Source organism: Phaethon aethereus (genome assembly GCF_964289735.1).
Source record: "Phaethon aethereus genome assembly, chromosome: 4".
Classification (NCBI taxonomy): Eukaryota; Metazoa; Chordata; class Aves; order Phaethontiformes; family Phaethontidae; genus Phaethon; species Phaethon aethereus.
The window spans coordinates 13,238,844-13,262,693 of record NC_138578.1 but is presented as its reverse complement, the minus strand read 5'-3'; the positions used below and the strand labels follow the sequence as shown (position 1 = coordinate 13,262,693).

Sequence of the window (23,850 nt, the reverse complement as noted above, 5' to 3'; positions counted from 1 at the left end):
ATGACTGCATCCAATGCCAAGGGCATCAGTGTGACTTTACGCCTGGGTATGTGGATTTGTGAACATATGCAGTAGTAAAAAGAATAGCAGACTTTATTAATGGCAGGGAAAATCTATTGCCAAGGCTGATTCCGTTGCCACTTGAATTAATGGCAGAACTCTCATTACTTTTGTGGAAGCAATTTCAGTCCCTAAGAGATGGTGATCCAGTGCCAGAGATATGGAAGAATGATTACCTGATTTTAAGTGCTTTGCTCTACCTCTGTTTCAGGAGGCAATCGAGTGCCAAGTATGATGCCATGAAGAAATGTAGTTCTCTTGAGCGGAGCACAGGCAACATGAGATCATCGTCCCTAGTCCCACTCTGTCCTCCATAGCAATAAAACTTAGTGAGGCACGTGTGGTTCAGGAAGCAGGAACCCAGCTGATGGCTTCGGGAGCAGGGCGCACAGCGTGGTGAAAATGCACCTCTGTTACCAGCAGCTTGTCCTGCTCTTGCCGACTTCACAGTCGGTGTAAAAGGGACCACTTAAGGCTACGGAGAACCAATAATTGCCGGTGGGAGGAGGGAGGCTGCCCTGAGCCCGGGAGCTTTACAGTGTACCTGGGCTGGTGTGGGAGACTTGGAGCCTGGTGCCAGAACGGGACTCTGGAGCCGTGTGCCTGCAGGGCTAGAGGCTTGTTTCCAGTTCTGTCTCGTCACTGGTGGTGATGCTCCGTGCGCGCACGTTCGCGTTCAGCTGCGCTGGGAGGAGAGGGCAGAGCAGACCTGAGTAATTACTAACAGATTGTTCCTTTCAGTTTGGTCAGTGCATGTATCAGAAACAAAAGGACCGGAAAAAGGACTTAAGACACGCAAAATGATCAAAGGCACATAGGAGACCCCTTCAGTGTTGCACAATAAGAGGTTCAGATGACTTTTTCTTTCTTTGGGATAGGGAGTTCAACTGACATTGAAATTTCCAGTCTCCAGGTTACTGTGGCTTCTTGTAGGAACTCTCTTGGTAAGAGTTCCCTTCTGCCAGGAGTGTTAAAAAAATCAGTATGTGACCGCATTTCTTTCTAACTTAATTATGCACAAACTATAGGTTTCATAGGAATAATTGAATTAAGGGCTTGAATTTTGAGGTCAATGACTTTTTATAGCTACATCTGTCTAAAATATTTCGGTGCAAGATAAGGGTGAAACAGATGTTCAGTAACTTCAAGGTCACTGAGACAGAAGGAATGTTAAGCGAGGACTCCATCAAAGCATTTTTTTAAGTGCATGTGATTCAAGCACAATAAATGAACAATTTGAAATAGGTTTTAATTGCTTTTAATTTAATTGAAAATCCATGTGATAAGCCGGGGCTTCGCAAAGTAATTAAACGAAGAAGTAAGATTGCAAGGGGGCAGGGGATGGAGTTACGCTGAAGTAATTGCAGCCTGAAGGGAGAGAGTTCACAGCAGACCGCTCCTACGGCAAGCGCGGGTCTGTACGGCGCAGGTAAGACGGGCACCTTTTCACCGAAAGAAGGGATTCTTGTCGAAAGCTTGTAATGGTGAACGGGACAATGCTGAGGGACCCAGTGACGTGTCAGGCTGAGACGTTACTCTTTGCAGTGCGCTCTACAGTGGAGTTTCATTTGTAGTAGGTTTTGAACACACGTTACAATCGGGGATCCCCGAGCCGTATGGTAAGAATTAGCTGTTGTGGTGGTAGTTGTGATGGGTGTTGTGTACGGTGCGTGTAGGCAGAGTGATAGGTAACGTGAAGATGGTGTTGTGCTGAACAGACACATCTGAGCCCTGAAGATCTTATAATCAAATTTTACGGTGCCAAAGGTAATTTTGTCTGCCACTAAAAATTTTAAGTTAATCAGAAAGTGCCCTGAGGTGCCTTTTGTCTTCTCATCCACTCCTGGTCCCTTCTCCCTCCTGTGCCTGATGACAGAGCGCTCGCTGCGTATCTGACGCTATTGCGTGAGGGGGAAGGTACTGGGAAGCACCATTAAACGCTGTCCTTGGGTAAGACTTTGTTCCGTAGTTTTACGTTGTTGCTTCCGATCCTACTAGAAAGGGCAGGAAGAGATTTTGAAAACTCGCCAGGTGCTCCCCAGCCCCCAAACACAATCAATGTGTCTAACCAATTTCTGACAGATGTTTGTCTAAACTGGTCTTAAAACCTCCAGTGCGGGAGGTTCTAAAGCCTCGCCTAATACTGTAGCCTACTCCTTTTCTGTCCTTATCACAAGGCAGCTTTTCTCATATTTTTTTCTCACCTAAACTTCCTTTCCTGCAATTTAAGCCTATTATTAAAAGGCTGCCCGAGATGGAGCAACCAGGATTATGATGGGGAGCGGCAAATACTGTTGCTCCTCTACCAGCTGCAAAGAAATACTTCTCGTAGAGGGCCTACAGCCCATCCTGCTCCCCACCGTTCCACCACGGGGCCTCTGCAGTGAGAAAGGAACGATGGTGCTGCAGAGAAGATGCAGATCAGATGAGGGCTCAAACGGAACTACTGGAGATGGTGACCTTTGAAAAAAACCCTCATTCTTGGTTTATTATTTACAGGAAAAACGTATGTGCTGGGCACAAAATTCCCCTCAAAATCACCTCTGCTCTGAGAAATTTGGAACAATCTGTAGAAGCAAATTTTCTGTTCCACAATATGGTGCTTTCTTTTCTTTTTTAAATTTTTTTTTTTTTTAAATAAAAACAATCAGCCAAAAGGTCCAAAGATTTCAGTGGCTCAGTAGAGAGAAGGATGCTTGTGTAGAGGTTCTCTTCAGATACCCCAGCTTTCTGAACCTCTGAAGCAAAGGTTGCCTGTTTTTTTTCAAAATTAGAAATCACTTTAATTCCGTTGGTATTTCTGAAGTCAATCTCCATGAGGAGAAAAACCTAGGCAAATACAGATTTGCATACCTCTGTCTGTCAGTCTGCTGTAAACGTTTTCTAAACTCAGTCAATTTATCTGGATCTGGGAGAAAAGCAGACATCTCAAAGATACCTAATGACTACAATTTTTATGAAAATAAGTGGTCAGGTAGAGGAGAGAAAACCTGAATGTGCCCCAGCATAGGGAAGGACAGCTGAAGGATATGCAAACAGGAGACAAGGCCTTTCAAATGTCAACTTTTCTTGAGTTGGACATAATAGCCCCAGGACACAAAGCAGTAGGGATGCCATCCGCCTTTTGTTCTGATGCTGAAGACTGTCTTTTTCAGAGAAAGGGTTAAAAATCCATTTCTCTCTTTCAGTGAAAACTGGTAGACCCCTCTATATTTATTGCTTCTTCCAATGAGAAACATCCTATCACCATAGGCATGGCGATAGTGACCCCCCCACCCCATATTCATATATCGCTGTATTTGTATCTTTTACATCTTCTCCCAATGGTAAACTTAAATATATCTGTAACAAAAAGGGATAGGTTATATTTTTCAAAGGTATTGAACCGTATTATCAATATGTAACCTGAATAGATACGCAATCTTAACTGAGCCTGTTCTAATCTTTTAACTTGGCCTCCATATCAGAAAGCAGATAAACAGGTTTCAGCTATTAAAAACTGTGAGACTGAAAGCAAGTTACCAACTCACACGTGTTTTTAAGGTTTTTACACTGATTCATGAGTATTTTGGGCATTTTACACCACGATAATATATAATTACCCCCTTTTTCTGCAGGTCTGCCAAAACCCCCTCAAATACCCCAAAAGATGGCTTGTTAGAGGCAGTATTATGCTTGAAAACCAAGGTCAGCTGTACAGATCCATCAGTGTTTGCTGGCAAATACTGCAGCCCAAAGCTTTATTAGCATAAATTTGGTGTGTATGTGAGTCTATAGTTAGTTGCATTTTTTTCCCCCCCCCCCCATAATGGCAGATGCCACAGACGTTGCTCTCTTCCCCCTGACAGTTTTCAGACAAGCAGTTTAAGACATCTCTTGACTTGCAGGAAGAGCAAAAGCTGCTCTGATGGGTGCTTTTGTGCCTTCTGTGACTTCGTTTTAATGCATGCATTAGAACCTGCAAATCGAGGGTATTTTTTCCTTCATGTGCATGCCTTGACCCTAAAAGCCTGACAAGTTAGGGGAGCGCAGTTTCCGTGGTTTCCCACTGAGGCGAGGCTACATACACTCTTGAAAAGCAGGCCAGGATGTAATGCTTACTGCAGCTTCTCCCGCTGGATTTTGTTATCCGTCTATAGCTGTGGCGGAGTGAAGGAAAGAGATTGTGAAAAGCAACATGACCGGTGTTGCCATTGTGTTTGATTGTTCATGAACCCCATTTTGATCTCCCTCCGTACTCCCTTCGGTTAGGATTCGTCTCGCCTTTAGTTAGGTGTTTAGTTTAAGGCAATTGTCCATGCTCCCCGTAGAGTTAGTGGAGAAGGAGACACTTCCTGAAGGCAACTCATCTCATCTGAGATAGGCATCTGAAAGAGATACTATTCATCCTCTGGAGGCAACTGTCTTGTCTCTTCATTGAGGATGTAAGCTGCACTAGATGCCTGACTTCTAGTTAGCAAAGTTAGAGATGAGCCCTCCTTTCGCTGTCCTTTTGTCTGGGGAGTTGCTGCTTCCTTCTGGTCCTTGCTCTGATCCTGTATCAAAGCGTCTGCAATCAGTTCCGTGAAGTATCTCCATCAGGCCCCATTCATAGAAGAGAGGTGTTGAATAATGACTATAGTCCCAACAGATAATTTCATTCCTGAATCCTGGCGCAGTTGTCATGTTCTTTTCCTTCTCTTCGGCAGCTTTCTTCAAGACTCCTCCGTTGCCTTTCACTATCCAGTTGCTAACACAACCAGTACAGTGCCGATACGTGACGGCGGTATAAGCCCCACAGCCCTATATGCGTTTCATGCACATACAACTGCTAAGACTACCTAAAAGAAGATTGTAAATCCTTATAGCCTATTAGGTCCAATAAAATGAAATCCCAGAAAATACCAAATTGGTCTCCAACTTTCTAAGAACTTAAGTCTCAGCCCTGCAACCTGAACCACTATGTTTGTGCAGTCGTCCAGCTCCGCGAGGGACTTGCCCTTATAGAGGACCATCAAAACTAACGGCACGTGCACTGCCCTGACTGCAGGTGTAGCGTCCCTTCAGCTTCCCGATTAAACGAAGGTCCTTGCAGTGTCCGTTTTGCTTTTGCTGTTGGATTAGAAAGCCTCTGATGAAGCAGTTGACTGGCTTGAACCCCCAGCTGGGGCTGGGGAATGTTTTAACGCAGCTTGCTCACGAGCAGGCTGTCTTCATGAAAATACCAGCCTGCATTTTCCTCTCTCAAGCCAGTGTAGCTTTTACAGAGATTTGGGGCTCGTGGCTTGTGTGTGGCTGGGCAGCAAGGGGGGTTATGTGTTTCCGTGTGAGCTGCTGTTAGTGTTCGTAGTAGTTTGTCATCCAGGCACGTTCTCGCGCGTGTATCAGGAAGGTGAACCCAATGCGTTGGACAACCTCGAGGAGGGCTCTCTGCAGGGACGATGCTCATGTTACCTATTCTGACCTGTGTCAGGTAATGGACTGCTGCGGTCAGCTTGAACTCTGAATAAGCTGGATGTCAAATCGCAGATATTTCCTTACTCATAAAACTCTTCCTTGGCATTTTCCTGTGGCCTGATCCCTGCCTGGGTTTCGTCTTCTGGGAAAGCAAAGCACGATATCCTGAACTTTCTAGGAAATCTGAAATAAGCCAGCGTTTGTTTATGGCACTGGATTTTCTTTATAACTTAAACACTGTTGGTCAAATGAATATTTTAAATATATTTTTCTTAACTTACAGTTGTTAACCTTTCTGGTAATCAAGCCCTAGGAAAAGAGGGGGAGCCTCAATCGGTGCTAATGTTCAGCAGCAACCTAAAGGGATCTTTCAACATTTAAAAAGTGACGATAAGTCAGGGTAGTATTGGGACAATAGAGTAATAAATCAGGCCCCTGGGATTTTCTGTTTCCTGGCAAGGATAGGTATACACGGAAGTAGTAAAGCAAAAAAATAAGTATTTGGATCTCAAGGGGTACTTTGCAGAAGTCTGAGTGATTTCCTTGTGACTTAGAAAAGAATGCCTCAGTTCTGAAATGTGGTGAAATGCAAAACTGGAAAAATATTGGGACCTTTAAGATCTTCTTTTGGTGAAAAATTCACAATAGGTGACATTGTGAGTTTATGCTGACTTTGGTAAATTGTTCATTTGAGATTGGGGCCCTATCTTTCCCAAATTAAAATTCCAGGAAATGTTTTTTTTTTTTTCCCCTGGAATTCTTACTTTATTAAAAGTATCTAAGAAATACATTGGAATCCAGATTACTTGGAATTTTGTCCCTTTTCCATTAAACCAAACCTACTTTTGGTTTAAACTGAGAAGAATTCTTTATGATCTATTTTTTGGCCTTGCCTGTGAACAGAATCTGTATAAAAGACTTGGGATAAATCAGTAGGTTTTGCTGCCAGGAAGCTTGTACCGTGCCAGATTTACAACGCTAGCTCATACCGACTAGCTCGCAGACTCTGGCGGGAGACAGCAACTTGCATTTTTATGCATCCCAAGATGTGTGATATGGCTGATGATACGGGCAAACCAGTGCTCTTGAGAGAGTTTGAAGTAGGGGAGGACCATGATGAGGAGCTAATTTGTTGGCTCCATATGACGGCAAGAAAGAGAAGAGGAGTGAGCAGGCTTGTTTGACAATGTTCGCCTTTCCCTGCAGCAGAGGGGGAATGGGACTTTTTATCTAGTGAAATGTCTCACATTTTCTATTCCTTAGATAAATTTTTTTTTATCTACACTCCTATATTGATTCTGTTTTGCCAGGGTAACTGTTTAAATGAGTTATCATTTGAGTGCCAGTTATTCTAAGACCTACTGCCCTCCTGTCAGCCAGTGCTGTAGTAAGACCAGAAGATGCCCTCCCTGACCCAGAAGGAGAAGCGAGCCGAGCAGGCAGCACCTAAAATCCCTTCTCACTTAACTCTCTACGTGTTGGTGAGGTGTGGACCTGGGCTTTGTTTTTGAGAAGTAAAAGGTCTTTATTTCCTAACCAATTCCCAACGAGGATGGGCACCTTACTTGCACCCTGGCCCTCCTGCATCTCTGCTGGTATGGCAGTGAGGGAGGAGAAAGAGTGGAAAAGAGGAGCAGGGGTGAATAAGGCAGCGAGTGACAAATTTATGCGGGGCCTCAATAGGGTTGAGAAAGTTTAATATGATTATTAATTGTCATTGTTTTCTGGAAATGCAAGTCTCTGCTCAAACTGGCACCAAATCTGGAGTGACAAGGATTGGGCAACTGATTTGTTTCATCCAAGGCAGGGTCCTGCCGGCCCATTTTCTACCAACAGCTGCCAACTCTGGGTGAATGAAGCTGGTATTTGGTGCGGAGGGAGCAGGGCAGGGAACGGAGAGACGGGTGAGCCGCGCAGCGGGTCAAACAGAGGGGCTCAGCTCCAGCACTTCCTGCGGCGTCTGGAAGGGCAACGTGGGAAGTGGGTGGGCAACAACTGGGTAAGGTTATCGGGGTGTATTTCCTTTGATGCATCAGGATCTATTTTGTGTGTGGCCTCTCTGCTGGCAAAGAGTTTTGCGGCGGTTTCAGCGGGACGAGTATTTCTTTCTGACTTTTCTTTTTCCCTTTGCAGCGCTGGTGATGGTCCTGAATAGCACAAGTGTCAGCTGGAGTGCCCGCATTCAGATTTTCCTTACCTTTTGCAAGCTTGTAGCAATTCTGATAATTATAGTCCCTGGAGTTATCCAGCTAATTAAAGGTATGAAATGAAAAGTAAATGATTTTAAAGTGCTTTTATCTTTACCCTCCCCAGTCTTTCCTCACCTGCCTCCACCAAATAATGCTTATAGCAGCAAAATCTCTTAATTAGTCTGTGCTTGTTTAACTGGAGCTCTGTACTGTCATGCAGTTGATTAGAAGTGGAACTACACTGGGAAGGACTGGTGTTTCCTTCAGCATGCCAATGAGTCTACCCAGATCAGACTCTGTTTTCAAATGAGCAACGGGATTGCTCTTCTCTGTAATTTGCCTCTGCTGTGGACTCGGTGAAAGGGGCAGGGTGGGTTTTAAGGAACAAGGGGCGTACGCCTCCCCAGAGCACGCGCCTGGTCCGGGCAGAATATGTCTCCTTTAACTGGGCTCGTGCCCAGTCCTGCTTGGTACTGGGTATGTGCTGGCAGAGGCGGCTCGGAACTGGGGAACATATGAAAGAAACGGTATCGTGGATGCTGTTCTACCACTTTGGTGGCGTAAATCGTGAAGTTAAAGGTGCTGTACTGGCAAGAGAAACTGTAGTTAGCGATTGCTTTCACGGGCTTCCCGCCTGCAAGCGTTGGATGCTCACGCTGCACGCATGCTTTCCTTCTTCCAAGTGAAACACTGAAGCATACAGCTACAGGCAACTGCCTGGGGCTAACCCGAGCCCAGGAAAAGAAAGCAGGAGGCTTTGGAGGGCCAGAATTACTCTACAGACTTTACCAATGCTGCTGCGCAAGCAAGGAGCCCGAAAACACCCAGCGCAGCGGTGGCTGTGCGGCCCTGCCTTGGCTCTCTGGCGGTCGTGTGGGTAAAGCCGTGCCGGCAGCGGGACTCCTTTTCACGGACGCGCGCCCAGCGGCCTGCAGGGGCTTTTCCGCCACAGCCCGAGCGGCAGCGGGCGGGAGGCGGCGACAGGCCGCGGCCCCCTCGCCTCGCAGCGGCGCTGGGCGGTGGCCACGCAAAGCGCCAGCAGCCGTTCGGCGCGGAGGGTCGGCACGGGGGAGCGCCTTTTTAATGAATTGGTGGCAGATTTGAACGAACAAAACTCGCCGCGGTCGTTAGCTTCTGTCCCTGGGGATGATCTTTTGTGCCGCTTCACAAAACCTCCCGTCTGAGTCAAGAGCGCAGCACGGGGCTCTGCGGTGAGCTTAGTTTCTCGGGGACAGGCGGCTCTCTGTGGTTAGCAATAGGCTCCGAAATAAAAGTTCGCCTGCGTAGCGCTCTGCTGATTCACTGTTTCTGTTTTCATGTTTTTCGCTTCCTTTCTGGCAGTTGCGATGCCTCTTCCCTCAACTCCTTTCACACGCAAAATTTCTCCCTGCTCCCATCTGCCTCGTTTCTCCTAGACTTTTGGAGCAGGCCAGACCCAGGTTTGGATGGGGTTTGCTGCCCTTAAGTAGCTCAGACAGTGTCCTTGATTCCCCGCTGGACCTTCCTCTGGCCACAGCTCTTCCCTTACCCAAAAAGCCTCTGCTTCAGTGGGAATTTTGAGGGCTCGGTAAAAACTGAGTAAAGGGTAGAGGATTTGACCCGTTGCTAAATTAAGTCTGAACCAGTTCTGCTTCTTCCTGCTCCTTTTCTGTGAAGGATCATTGCTTCTCAGGAAATTTGGGATATGGTCTTACAAACCATAGAGCACCTCGTAAATGAATAAGAGCACAACGCAACTCTTACATGTTTGCATTTATAGGTATGTCGTTCTTACTTAGTGTAATATTAATACCGTACTGAATATAATGTGGTAGGGAGTTACTAAGTTTTTCAGTGGTAGAAACGTTTAAGATATTGTGTTTGTTTACCTTAAAAATGTTGCGAGTGAAATGCTAGCCATGTTCCTTCTGATCAAAACGTTAAGCAAGTGAAATTTTCCGCAGCAAAAACTAACAGAGCTCATTCTGCTCTTTCATGTTGATGTAAGTCACTGCTGGGGATGACAGTGCAGTGAGTGTTATCAAGCTCAGAATGCTTTGAAAAAAAGTAATAGGTCAAATTCTGCTATTGCATGACTAGCGATGCCACGAAGCCTTTTACAATTGCTGGCAGATTACGGCTGCAAGGGTTGGGTCGGAAACTAAGGTCAAGGGCAGAACTTGAAGTCAGTGAACTGTTGGGTGATTAAATGTTACATGGTCTGATATATGTATTTGTTTTAAAGTAGTAGGTGACCAAACAGCTTCTTTTTCAATATTGTTTTTGTTGATGTTGCAGGAGAGACACGGCACTTTAAAAATGCCTTTGCGGGGAACGATGCCAGTGTTATGGGATTACCACTTGCTTTCTATTCAGGAATGTATGCCTATTCAGGCTGGTAAGTTGTTGAAACCTTTATGTATTTGTCCTGAAGACAAACATTAATATGCTCTAACAAAGACATTTTTTTATATGAAGAAATGAGTAGCACGTTCCACATCTTTTGCCAAACTACATCATGTAATAAGAGTAGGTCTTACTGCTGTTCCATGTGCTCAGTTAGTTATTCTGCAAGCAGCTCTAAAAAGGAAAGTTTTTTTTTTTTTTCTCCAGTGTACAATAGGTAAACACGCACTGAACACTAAAAAAAACCCAGGCTTTTATTTCTGTTCTTAAGACTAGAAATAAAGGCAACAAGAAAGGAATGTTCTTAAATTTTTTCATTAGGTATTTGGATAAAAGGATAAAGGGGATAATGAAGCTTTAATTTTTGTTGAAAAGTCAGTGAATCTATGAACTGTTACAAAGCTTTGTGGACCTTACCCTTCGCTTTGTAAAAGCTGTATTTGAAGAATAAGAAGTGAACCACGATAACATCAGTGTAGACCACAAAACAAGGTGAAAAACTAGATTCTTATGCCTCTTGCTCCGAGAGAATTGGACCTCGCTTAACAAGAAGCGCAACTGGCTCCCATAGAAGTCAAGTGCTATTGACTGTGAGCAAAGGTATGAGTATCCTGCTCAGAACTTTCGTTCCAGTTCTCTCCCTCTCCCTCACCAAAGTACACAGCAGCTGGTTTGAAAGGGGCCTCCGCTCTGTGAATCTGCCTTATGATTTATGCGCACTCGGCGAGGGCTCCACGTCGCACAGTGCCAGCGTGCTTTTTCAGCACCAGCGCGCGTGTGTGTGTGGTGTGTGTGTGTGTGGGAAGGCTACGGTGCAGAGAGTGGGCTTATTTTGAGATAGCTTTGTCGGCAGGTTTTCCCTTTCCCTTCCATAGCCTCACGGGCAGCCAAGTTCTTTACCTCGCACAAAAGGCAAAGGCTGAGAGATAAGGGCTTTATTTATTTAATTTGGAGGGACAATGGGCTGAGCGTTTGAGTTCTCTGCCTGTCTGTAACTCCCCAGTTGCAGGAGCATTGTAAACACGCACATTGGAGTACTGAACAGAACTTTTATATTAAAGGGGGTTGGGGGGGAACTCAAGAGAGTCCAAAACCTTTATCTGTGATAGATATATAAGAAAAGAGCCTGGCGTTTTGAAGCCTCAAAGAAATTGAACTCATTATGCGGGTAGTCTCTACCTTCTTCCCTCTCTCTCATATAACTGCCTCCATCTGTCATATCCGTACGTGTGATGATTTCTCACATATTTTTAAAATTTTAACCTAACTGTATGTTTTTGTATGAAGGCAATTTTAAAAGCTCTTCAATATTATTTATCACAGAGTCAGCATTTGTTTATTGTAAAATGCTACATCAAAAATACTGTTATTCTATTGCTTCTTTCCCATTTCTTTCCATTTTCCACCTAACCTTCTAAACCCCTACAATAAAAACGATCTCTGTTTTTCCTTTACACCTTCTGACTTTTGTTTCAAGGTCCTTATTTGCCGCTTATAAAAGAAATTAGCAGGAAAAGACCTAATTTGGCTAGCTGTTCTTCCCAGCTGCCTATTTATCTTTGTCACCAGCTCAAATTGATTGCCTCAGAGCACAGAAGAGCAGACCATTAAGTGGAGTGTCAATACCCTCGCACTATCAGTTTCATGGGGCTAAATCAATCCAATAAGCTGAACGTGAAGGAGTGTTGCAAGTGTTGGTGTTGCATCCCAGGATGCAGGCAGAATTTTATGCATAGCCTATGAGACTATTAACTTTTAATGACGCAACTTTAAAGAACAAAACAAGGCTAGTATCTCTTGTATGTGTGGGTTCATCCTGCGAAGGGCAAGTGTAGACTATTGGGTATATAAAATGCTGGGTGAAAAGGGACAAATAGAGAAAAGGATGCAAGGAAGCATGCCTTTGCATCAATAAAAGGACTGATGCAGGTCTGTCAAATCACTTCTGCCTAGAAGCAGGACTAAGACCAGAAGGAGGTAGCTGGATGTCTTACTTGTCAGAAGCCACCTCTCCTTTGATCTATCCCAAACTCTTCTTTTGTGCTCTGTGCACTGGCAAGTTTAGAAAAAAGTACTGAGGTGGTCATATGAGATGGCAAACCTCCTTTTACAGAATTTCATGCTCGGTCATAAAATCAGATTTTTTTTTTAAACCATAAGCCAGTGCTAACTCGTTCTGCTAACCCAGATCTGGTCCAAGACTTGTGATGGAGGAAAGTTCCCAGACTTTCTGCCAGATCAGGTACCATTTGTTTATTCACTGTAGCACTCTTGGGTCAGATGTCGTTTTTCTTCCTGAATAAAAGTAGAAAGCCAGCATAAGCACTGTATTGCCTGCTCTGTTTAACTAGCCAGCGTGTGACTTTGTGCCCGTATCCGAGCCAGGCACATCTGTGTGATCCAGCGATGCGTGGACCTAGTGCTAATAAATGCAGAACAGAGGGTTCAGCGACCTTGAGGCTTACGGGTGCTTTGTATGCAGGGCTGTGCCCGGTGAGTAGTTCCTACGAACTCCCATACGTAGCTGTCTCTTGCCCGCTGCTGGAATACGACTGGAGTGCAACCTGTACCAGCGCTTGTGCAGGAGCACGCGGGATCAGCAGCCTGGGATTGTGATCGTATACGACACACGAGTGTCAAAAGCCTGGTTTTAGGAGGGCTTTTTTTGAGGCTTCATTTATTTTTATTGTTGGGAAGTCCTTGCTGAGTACCCTGGTGAGAGTTTTTGCCAATATAACCTGAAATTGTAGAAGGCTATGGCCACAAATGGAACATGAGGCTTGAGGGTGTGTGTGTGCATTTGTGTATAGGATTAGGGTAAACCACAATTTGCCTAGTATGCCAGGGGAAAAAAATTAATTTAAGTCCACACCGACATTACATAGTTTTTTGTCGTTTTTCTGCTTTGCCATCTCTTCTGAGAATTACCTTCCTGAGTGTGGGGATGAGGGAAGGTTAAATCTCACTCTGTCCTTAATCCAAACATGCGTCTGCAAAGTCTACTGTAATTAACAGCAGTGCTTAACTAAAAGCATCTTCATTCTTTGGGAAAGAAATAGGGAATCAAAAATCTACCAAGCCCTTATAATACATTTTATAACTCTGTTCTAGGTTTTACCTCAATTTTGTTACTGAAGAAGTGGAAAACCCTGAAAAGTATGTACCTCATGTTTTTCTTGACTTTTGAAAAATGGTTGTAAAATTTAAAATGCTATAAAAGTAGTGATCTTCAGAAATTCTGCATGTTGGTCAAGTCGCTTGCTTTCCAGCAGATCTGGTATCTATTTGAATTGCAACTGCTTGAAGATTTGCTATTTCAGGCCTGTCGTGACCTTGTTATGTATTCTGCTTTTATGTGCACAGAAAGCAGAAAACTAAGTAGATCTCCAGGGCTCTGATTGTCCCCTCAGGATGCAAGTAACTATCAGTGGCTCCTTTCAGTGGAAGTTACTGGTATCCTGTCAGGGAAATCTTGCCCAAGAAACTTATCTGCTGTAATATTTGGCAGTTTTTGCTACGTTATAAATATTAATCAAATACTTAGTTCTACTTGTTTTAGATGTCTCAGAGTTGCAGGATCTTGAATACACATAGCACGGCATCTGATCCAATTAAACTGAACGGGGGATATTGGTGGGAGTTTGTTTCAAACTGGAGACGAATATTCTCGCGGCGCCTGTCTGTAAAATACGTAAAGAAAAGCTGTCCTGTTAGCGAGAGTTTGATTTGGCAGATCTATTTTGGTAGATATGTTTAGGTACATGCAGCCAGTATTAAAACAATATTGACTTTTTCTAAAAATTAAAGAAAATATGCCAAATATGTCAAATCAAATTGGGTTCTTTGAGGAAAATAACAATTCACTTGATTAAAAATTAATGGATAGGTATGATTTTCTTAGGTTTTTAAAATAAGATACCATATTGGCTGGGTACCAAATAACTTACTGGTTAAAAAGACCCCCAGCACTGTGCACTCAGAAAATGTGAAGCTACATATCTGAGATATGTAGAGAGAGAGAAAAAAAACCAACCCAAACCCAAACAGCTGTCGATGGGGAGCCTGCAGAAGGTTTTTAGTTGGTTTCATCAAAGACTGAATCATTCCTGGTGCCGTTCAGTATTTTCTTCAGAAGCCTGAATATAATTGTAGAGAAATTAGTGATAAACCATGAGGATGGCAGAAAGACTGGCAGATTTCTGTTGTCTCAGTGCCTTTGAGGGGTCTTGGGTTTTAACGGGCTCATTAATTGTGATCAGGGTATGTATACTGGGGAATGTATGACTGGAAGCTGAAACCAGAGAAATGCAGGTAGAAAACAGAGCATTAATATTTAACAAGGTGGTTGACGACTCGTTAGCACAGGTACTTACGTGCAGTTGGGTTTGTCATCGGTAGGCTTCGGATTGGGCAGGACACCTTCTCAGAAGCTGTGCTTTAGTAAAACGCAAGTCTTTGGGCTCGGTGGAGAGCAGCTGGCTAATGCTTCCCAGGCCTGGGACAGGCACGAACTCTGGCTAGATGACCCAGTAACAAACCCAGGTTTAACTACCAAGGATCTGTGTGCTTTATAAAGTCAGGGGAGGCAGACATTAAAAAAAAAAAACCCAAACCACACACTCTTTTTTTCTTACTTCTGAAAGATCGTTGTATGGCAGACTGACTTGAAAAGAAACATGAAACTAAATAAAGAAGTGAAGTGATTCTGGTCCAAGACTTCTACTGCTTCAGGAAATTCTAGGGAGATGGATTAGGAGCCAGAGTCTTGGTGATGTGATCAAAAGCATTTGGTAAAAGTTATATAATTTGTAAATTATCATGTGGTTACCATCAACACCGTGTAATGTTTTGAAACATGCACATGCCTACCACCCTTTGGGAGTTTTTATACACTTACGTGTCGGTGCAGTCCTCTTAGCTCTATGGTGATTAACTGGAATTATTGGTAATTTTCATTACATCTATTTTGGTTTATGTTGACTTTTTTCTTGTGGTTTGAGTCAGAGGAGGGCATATTTTTGAACATGTTGCCCTCTGCTGCATAGGACACAAAGGCATAGTTCCTTTTTTTTTTTAACTAAGCAGCTACTGAAGCATGTTGTATCACAGCTAAGAAAAGTGGTGTGGGTCAGATTTGGGGGTTTTCTTCATTGCAGCTGGGATGTGAAGGAGCGAAGGAGAGAGACAGTCTCTTTTCTGCTCCAGTGCGGGAGAGCTGCTCTGTTCTCCAGGCTACCCTTGGATTGCTGCTAGTGGGGGTGCAGGACCAGGGGCAAGCCGCATAGTCTGGCTGGTTCGGTGTATCACAGGATGGCTGTGGAAAGAAAACAGCTCGGTGTTACGTGTGCAATGTTGTCACAAAGCTGTTAAAGCTTCCCTTCATCACTCTTCTCCTTGGGGTTGCACTTTGAGAGGACGAGAAGGGAAGATGCCCAGCAGGGTGCCTTGGGAATCACAGTCTCCATGCGAAGGTGCAAATATACAGCAGAAGAGGTTGGGATTTTAAACGTTGCTAAACAAGTGGCAGGGGATGGCAGGGCAAGGGGATTGCTGCCGGCTGTGAGAGAGACACCTCTGCACCGCCTGTAAATGGGGATTCCAGACTCTGTTAACCCAAAACAAGCCATTAAACGAAACAGCTGGGATGTTTTTCTTACCCACTTGGCACCTGTGACTGGCCCTGTTGGAAAGACGTCCTGCCGAACGGGGGCCTGTGCCACCACCGTGCCCAGCGGCACAGGGCAAGGGAATAGCATGGACTAATCCCAGGGGCACCTGTCTCGGCTCCCACCAAAGGGAGTCCAGGTGCTAGGTCAGCCACTAGTCGTGCTGCTGTTGTAGGCGTTTATTGGAACTCAACTGCTTTTTGTTTGGTTGGTTGGTTGGTTTTTAACCTCAAATGCCGTCTCTCCTTTCATTCGTGCTGCATGCCTCACGTTAAAGGTTGCGTAACAGTGCCGGGGAGGTGTTACGTAGCTGTTTTTAAAAGGGAAGAGGGAAGCGCAGGCCTGACGCAGAGCCTGCAATGGCTCCCAGTGTGCCATTTGTGACGTCTGTCAATGGTCCGGGATGCAAACTCCTCACAGCGGCAGAGGCGAGCGCGCGCCGACGCCTCCCGCGCCGGGGAAAACGTTGGTCCGAGCGCCGGTGGCGGCCGCGCGCTTGCAGGCTCGCGGGGGCTGGCGCCGAGGTGAGCGGGCAGCGCCATTCCCACCTCGCGCCAAGCGCGCAGTCCGAGCGGGGGCAGCGCGGAAACGCTCCGGCAGGGAGAGGGCCCGGGCCCGCCTTTGCGGAGACCGGGCTTTAAGCCCCGTTTTATGTGGTGGGTCCTGGACGCCCTCCCTGCTCTCGTGGTATTACGGGGGGTGGGGGGTCAGGGCCCTCGAATATATCGTGAGCGCACGGGAGGGTGGAAACATCCGCTTCTAGACATTAAAGCGTTCCAGATGGGGATTGCTTTGCTCGCCGGGGCGTGTGCGGCGCCAGGAACGCGTGCGGGAGTACAGCAAGCGCCAGGGCAAGGGCGGGCGCCCAGGAGCTCGCCCAGCTGAAAGCCACCCCCGGGAGTGGCTGTTGGGACGGGCAGAAAGGGCTCCCGAAGGCTGTGGGAGCCGGTGTGGGGGCAGCAGTTTGCCCAGGGGCAAAAAAATTGCAGATTTTGGCCCATAAATAGGGTAAATACTACGGGTCTGAGGCACTGAGATACTTAGGCAATGTGAAGTCCTAGACGGAGCGAGCTGAGGCAGAGATAGCGGAAAAGAGCCAAGTGGAGAGGAAGTGCCCTTTAAATTATAGAAGGGAAAATGGAAAAAGGAAGAAAGGATCTGAAAGCGAATGCCAATTCTTTTTGAACAGATTTCTGGAAGCAGTGCTGAATTCGTACTTTGGAAATGTCACAGTCCCCTCTTTTGTATAAGAAAAAGGGCATTATTATAACCCCAGTTATCGTAAGATGTAAAAGTAGCTGTTTCTGTCTCCTGCTAAACCCCCTTTTGATGTCTCATTTTTAAGCCTGGACTCATTTCTTTATTCCTCTTTGTTAAAGTGCTTGCCTCATGCAGCATTAGTAGGACCTGAAGCAATGTGAAGCTGATGTTTGGTTTACAAGGAGCTGTGGTTGCAGTGTTCAGCTGCTTTAATGTACAATTTTTTTCTTTTTAAAAGAGCTTGAAATAATTTTATTATCAAGACTATGTGGAACAATGTTGAAGTATAATAATAAATTTCTTTCCTTTAGAAAATCACGCTTTGCATATGTGTGCTGGGTCAATAGCGGTCGCTATTTGAAATGAAATATCTGAATAATCCTTGAAGCAGAGCTTCGCTAAAATCACCTCATGCAGCCGCATCACATGCAGCTTTGATCTTTTTGATTTCCTTACATTATAAGGATTGGCCCTGCTCAAACTGAGGTCATATTGTATTGTCTAAATAATAAGTGAATGAAGGAACAGCCGGGTCTCTGAGAGTGAATTTGTCATCTCAAAATTGACAGAAGTCGTGTTGCCTGGAGCAGTAAATTTAGAGGACTGGAAATCAAGCATGTTGAACTTTCAAACTCATTTCTTATACATAGTCTTTGAGCTCATCTGTATTCTTGAGCATCCACTCTGCACTCTCAAGAAACAGACCAAGCTTTTTCAATCAAGACCCCAAAAGCAGCTCATGCCCAAACAGCACTTCCCTCCTCCCTTCCCGGGCAGGGCAGAGTCCAGGATCAGCACTCTAGTTTGTCAGGAATTTTGACGGACTCCAGATGAGAAAATAACACGGGAGTGTTTTTACATTACAGCAATGTCTTCAGAGCCTTGTCAAAGTCAGGGCCAGATTGTGTCAGATGCTGACCAAGGAGAAGCCCGCTTTAAAAAAAATTCTGTTCTATGTCCTCAATATGAGAAGATGATGAGCCCCAAGGCTTCACGTGATAAAGATTAAGCTCTTGTTGGAAAAGAAAGAAAATATGATTTCATTTTAAGGGAAGGGAAACCAAGGCTTGAATTCGTTAATGACTTGGAAGAAGTCTGTGATCAAGTGGGTAACTAGAGGTATTGATTCACAGTCCTTCTTTAACTCAAAGTCATATTATTTCTTTGGCAGTGTAAATTTTTGTTAGTGTTCTTGAACTTGGGAAATATTTTTGGTTTATAGGTCTTCAATTTCAGTTGTAGAAAATGATAGATAGGAGATTTTTAAAGGACGTGGATTCTGAAAATATTTTACAGCAAAAAGTTAGAGTCCTTTGCAGTTGCAGTTAAGTATAGCTGCTATTTGGTATAATTCTTTCTTCTCCCTTCTGCTCCCACCCCTCCCCTTTTTTTTTTCTCCTCCCTTATTGGGCCATTTCATTTGCAAATATTCTGTTTCTGTTTGTAAAATAACTTTGGTCCAGCCCAGACATCTATCATTGTTTAAAAAGTTACACAGTGCAAAGAACATATTATTGAGATGTATAGTGTTTATAATCCTGGTCTTAGATTGATAAATCATGTCTTGTGCTGTTGAAAAGCCAAGAAATGAATTGCTTTGCTATGACCTTGGGGTCTGAGATTAGTCAGTTTGTCTATTAGATTTTTCCAGTGTTCTTCTCACTTCATTTATTCCTTCTTTTCTAAGGAGCCAAGAAGCAGTAGATGTATAGCAAGTCACCAAGGCTTTATGTCTTCAGACATTTTGTAAAATTGGTGTATGAAAATGTTCGATATAATCTGGTTTTATATTGGGTTTAAATAATGTGAGTGTCATGTCTAATTAATCTAATATGAACCACCTATTTGTATTAATTAATGTTTAAAGTCACACTTTGCATCTATGAGGACTGAGTGAGAAAAATGTGGTACTAGGGGGTTTTTTTTCAGGCTGTCTAAGCATCACAGAGATGCAGGTGGATGGGAGGGGAATGGTGGCTGAGACACTAAAACTCCTCCAGCTCCCTAGTTGGTTGTAGCCATCTGAATTTTGGCACTCCACATTAGGATGCACCCCCACTTCCAAAATCAATCAGAAACTTGCATTGCTCACTACCAGTCTAGACCTTGACTAGTTATTCCTAGTAATCATGACAATGAAAAATATTTTCAATGTTAATTGAGAGGACGCAAGCCTTTGCCATTTCTGCCTCTGCTTCTTTGTTCATTTTTATTATTTTATAATTTAATGACAGGACAATGAAGAGGAATATTAATATCGATTTGGATTATCTTAGGCACCAGAAAATAAAGAAAGTCAGAAGTTTATCTCCCTGCAGATACGCTGTCTGTAATTTCAAACACACCTCGTCACTGCTTTTTATTCAGGAAAGACAGATGATGTAGTTGGAGCACTGAACTGGGACTCAAGAGCACAAACTTGCTGTGAAAATGGAGGGTGGGTTACTTCATCTCTTCTCCTGTTTCTCTCCTTCCTCTGCTCCCCATCTTTTCTCTACCCACTTGTTGGAGTGGGAGGTATCACCTCCTGGAGTCATTTCTGAAGTACTTACGTCCTTCCAAGGTTGAGGGTAAGCCATGGGCTATGAGGAACCCAAAAAACTAGCACCTGGGGGTGTTCCCCATGGGGATACCATCTCATCTTTAAATAAACTTTGGACAAGTCTTTCTCACAAAGTAGCTGGGCATAAATACAGTTCCTTCCTTTTAAGTCTGACACTGGATGCAGGTATCCTGCCTAAGTATAAGCAGAATAGCTTCGGTACCCAGAATTTGAAATCTTTCTTGCGTTGTTCTGGTCTACTTACTCGTAAAGACACATTTGGCTCCAATTCCTTCTCTTCACATCAGACTACAGTGCCAAATATTCAGTGCAGAAATTATAGGATTACACTGGGATATTTTATTTGAAGACAATCAAAAGAGACAAATGGTAATCTTTCAAATATTTTGCAAAGCCCATTTGCTCATGTGAATTCATCAGATTACCTTAAAGGGAAAGCTGGGTCAGTTAAGTGAGCATTTGCATTTTTGCTTCAATATATTATTTGTGTCTTATTTTTTCTATTTGAATACTTATTCTCCATCATAGTATGAGGATGTTCCAATTACCCTCCCCCCAGCTATTTTGGTGTGTCACTTCGGTAGAAATCTTACTCTTTCTAACTTTTACTGTATCTAACAGCGTAACAGGCTACCTAAATTCCCTTGGTTTTCTGCTAAGCACCTCAGAAGATGAGGTGTCCGGACACTGGTGAATCCAGCATCACTTTCCACAGTTTAATTGTGCCCTGTGTGAGGGATAAAATGATAGTCACAATCACGTCTTCAGAACTATAAAATCCTTTAATGGGGAGCTGAATCTGCCAAATAAAGAAAACAAATTAATTTACTAGATCAAATGTACTTAAACAAAGCCAAGCATGGGTTTTGCTGTTTGTAAATTGTATAGAAAAGCATTTAATTGAGAATGTAACTCAGTAGTATCTGTGTGTCTCTCTCTCCCTCTCAAACACAATTACTAGCTCATCGGGGAGCTGCCTCACCAGCGTGAAACTGTTCTTGATAAAATGAACTTCCCTTTGCTGTGCTCTCTCGCTAACCTTATTAACTGCTTGCATGCCTCACATCGCCAACTCATTCGTTCCAGTTTTTTTAATAAAGGACTGATAATTCATTTCTGAAACGAAATATTTCAGTCTTAGATGCGTATTTTTTTGATGGGTTCAGGGTTCTGAAACCTCAGTATAGGCACGATTTTTTTTCGCTTCAGGACAAAAAAATTGAAGCATGCTGCTGCTTTTCTTGCTGCAAGCTGGAAATTCTCTTACGAGTGGGATCCAAATGTTCTGAGTTGCTTTGCTCTTATTTATAACCTTTTTTCCACTAAAAATCTTAGTTTGGGAGATTTTAATTGTCCTATAGTTTGGTACACAAGGGGTTCCCAAACTCTGTCATTTGAAGACCGTGGGTACAACATCAGGCGGAGAATTGCTTGACAGAATACTATGTGGGAGGCAGTGTTGTCATTAGCTGTGACGTGATATGCTTCATGAATACAACTTGCTGGTAGGAAGGAGTAATTATTTCTTAATTTTGCACCTGATCTCAGCTAAATTTTGGTGATAGTGTGGGGCAGCTTGGATTCAAAAGCAATTGCAAAGCCGGGGAGGGAAGTATTGAAAATACTCTTTGGCCAACTATGATCTCAGCTTAGACGTAATAGTAGTGCTGTCAGATCTTCTTGCAATGCCTCCTAATTCCTAAGGGGGATGCCAGTAAATCAATGAGGAATAATAACCTTTCCTTAAAAGCCACCAGACTTCCTTCAGGACATACTGCTTTTGCTGCTGCGCTGTCCTGCGCGTCAGAGAGTGGAACTTTGAGAGTCACAAGTAAAAGGATCTTGAAGGAGAAGTCCATGCCGGAGCAGCAGATGCTGTGGCAGGCTCAGCCGGGCTCTGGCTCCAGCTTCTCCTTCTCCCTCCCCTCTCCACCCCAGCACCACGAGACGTGCCGTAAGTGCCCTAGCCTTGACAACGTGTTGGTTCTGCTGAGTATGAATGCAATTAAGCGAGCCATTAAGCGATTAATTTGAGACGTGCAAACGTTTCATAGGGCTGCAACTTGCTTGTAAGCCATACTTGGGGCCTCTCTGTGATGGGGTTTGGTCACTGAATCCACAAAATATTTCCAACTAGCTGGAATGAATAAAGGGAAATGGTGATTTTAACTGTGTTAGTAGCTTGAGTTAAAGCAGGGAAAAGATCAGGACGGAATTGAAATTGGTAACCCAAATTAAAATCCAAGTAGCTGCGTTCTTGTTTGTTTGTTTTTTTTAACTTCAGTTGCATTGAATTGGATTTTTGGATTTGATAATGTGGATTATCCCCTACTCTAGTAGCGCAGACTTTTCTTTGGCCCTGCAATTTTCAAGAGTTCCAGCACACTAGCTACTGTATGTAATATCTCATATTTAACTGAGGATGTGGAGTCAGTCCTTTGGTTCTTCTTTTCCCTGTTCTAGGCGGTTGAACACAAATTCCTCCTGGGTCCCTTGCCCCACAGGTGCAGGGGGTCCTCCTCAAGAGCAGGGCTGTGCCGTAAGAGAGGGGAAGCAGAGGGCACGGCTGGAAACCCTGGCGTGCCATGCAGCTTGGGTGATCCGGATGCCCGCAGAAAGACACTCTGCAAACCTGCATCCCCTGCCTTGTCTTCGACACGTGCACTTTGTGCCTGAGCGGCGCTTTGGGTTCACCGGAGCAACGCACGCAGGCGGCGGAGGGGCTGGGGAGATGACTCGCTGCATGAATTCACCCGTCATCCGGAGCAGGGATCACAGAGAGCAAAGGCTTCAGCAGCAGGGATAACAAAAAAGGCTGCGGATTTCACCGGGGACGACTCCTCTTCCTCACTTCTGCAGGCAGCTGGAGGTAGCTGCCGTGTGTGCGTACTGCTTTCCAGAGGTTGCGTGTTTTCCTTACGCGTTTAGTTAGGGACTGACCCAATGCGTACTATCACCACCTATAATGCTCAGGAGTGTGTACGTGACACACATTCAACATATGTTATTATTTCTTTTTCCTTTTCCTTTGTGCATTTTTTTTCCCCCACGTCTTTTTTTTTTTTTTTTTTTTTTTTTTTCCTTCTTCTTCTTTGGTGCTTATATCGATGCTGAGTCCTGTGGTGCAATTCCACAGCATGAGGGAGGTGATCCTCGGTTGCGGTTTTTGGGCACCGGTATCTTTGCCATTGGCAGCTGCTTTCCAAACACCGATTTAGCATCTGAATTGGTTCAGCCGACTTTGTTTAGTTATTGACTGCAGGGAAGAGCTACCTCTGACAGGGTTTAAACTGATGTGCCAGTCGATACGCGTAAATTAGAAAGGAGACTGATGTAATCTACCTGTAAATGGTTTCAAAGATGTACCTTGATCATTAATTAAGACAATAAGGATGTCTCATAAAATTACAGTTGAGGAGAGTAATAATTCACGAGCGAATGAAGAAAGGCAAGGTCACTTATATAATTACCTGTTCTAACATTTATTTTCCTTGTATAAAATGCTCCTACTTACACAAAAGTTGAGCTGATGGCCATGGAAATATTCAGGCCTGAGAAATGCAGATTTCATACCTAAATTTTTGTGGTATGATTTATTATTTCATATGGTCAAAGTTAACCTACAGCACATGCCTGGCATGGGTGTTTAAGGAAGAGAAGGTGGAAAAATGCAAGAACAAAACCGAATACTATAGATGCAGGGTTAGATCAGTATTGCTGTGCCGGGCTTTAGCTGTGGATATGTGTACTGAAATTAATAGTGCTGTTTCTAGCCTTTTTCCCCTAATTGTCTGATACAGGATCTGATTCCAATCCCTTTTATGGTTCAAGGGTGTAATAAAGGTATCGCAAAGACGTTAGCACAGAAATCGGGGAGTCAGCTACCTGAAAAAAAATCAAAGATATTCACTGAACATAGCTGGAGGATGGAAGGAAAAAGCGGGGGGAAGAGAAAAGTTGCAAATGTGGAGGCCGTAATGCCGCGCTGGTCTCTGCCGGCAGACGGGGCTAGCGGTGGCTCTGCTCCCGTGCCTGCCGGTGGTTGGGAGCGGGGCAAGGCCGGGCGGGAGCGCAATGGGCTCCCCGCCAAGGCGGGGTGTCGGAAGCCATGGCTGCACTGGGTTTGTTGCTCTTTACGCTGACTCCTGTGGCTTAAGATAAAAGGCCCGACCTGAAACGGAAATGACTGAAGGAAGTCTCCCAGAATTCTGGAAACACTCTGGACGGTGTCGCGGGAGGGGAGCGGCTCCTGTGGGCTGCCGGGGGGCACGAGTGGACAAGCAAGTGCGTG

General features: G+C 44.4%; 1 protein-coding gene across 1 annotated transcript in view; it reads left to right on the top strand.

Annotated features, from left to right (window-relative positions):
• Nucleotides 1–23,850, top strand: part of SLC7A11 (solute carrier family 7 member 11) — a 58,645-nt gene that overhangs the window by 8,317 nt on the left and 26,478 nt on the right. The window contains exons 4-6 of the mRNA XM_081998793.1: nucleotides 7,630–7,755; nucleotides 9,963–10,062; nucleotides 13,182–13,226. Of these exons, the coding sequence (XP_081854919.1) occupies nucleotides 7,630–7,755; nucleotides 9,963–10,062; nucleotides 13,182–13,226 (271 nt within the window). The remainder of the gene's footprint in view (nucleotides 1–7,629; nucleotides 7,756–9,962; nucleotides 10,063–13,181; nucleotides 13,227–23,850) is intronic.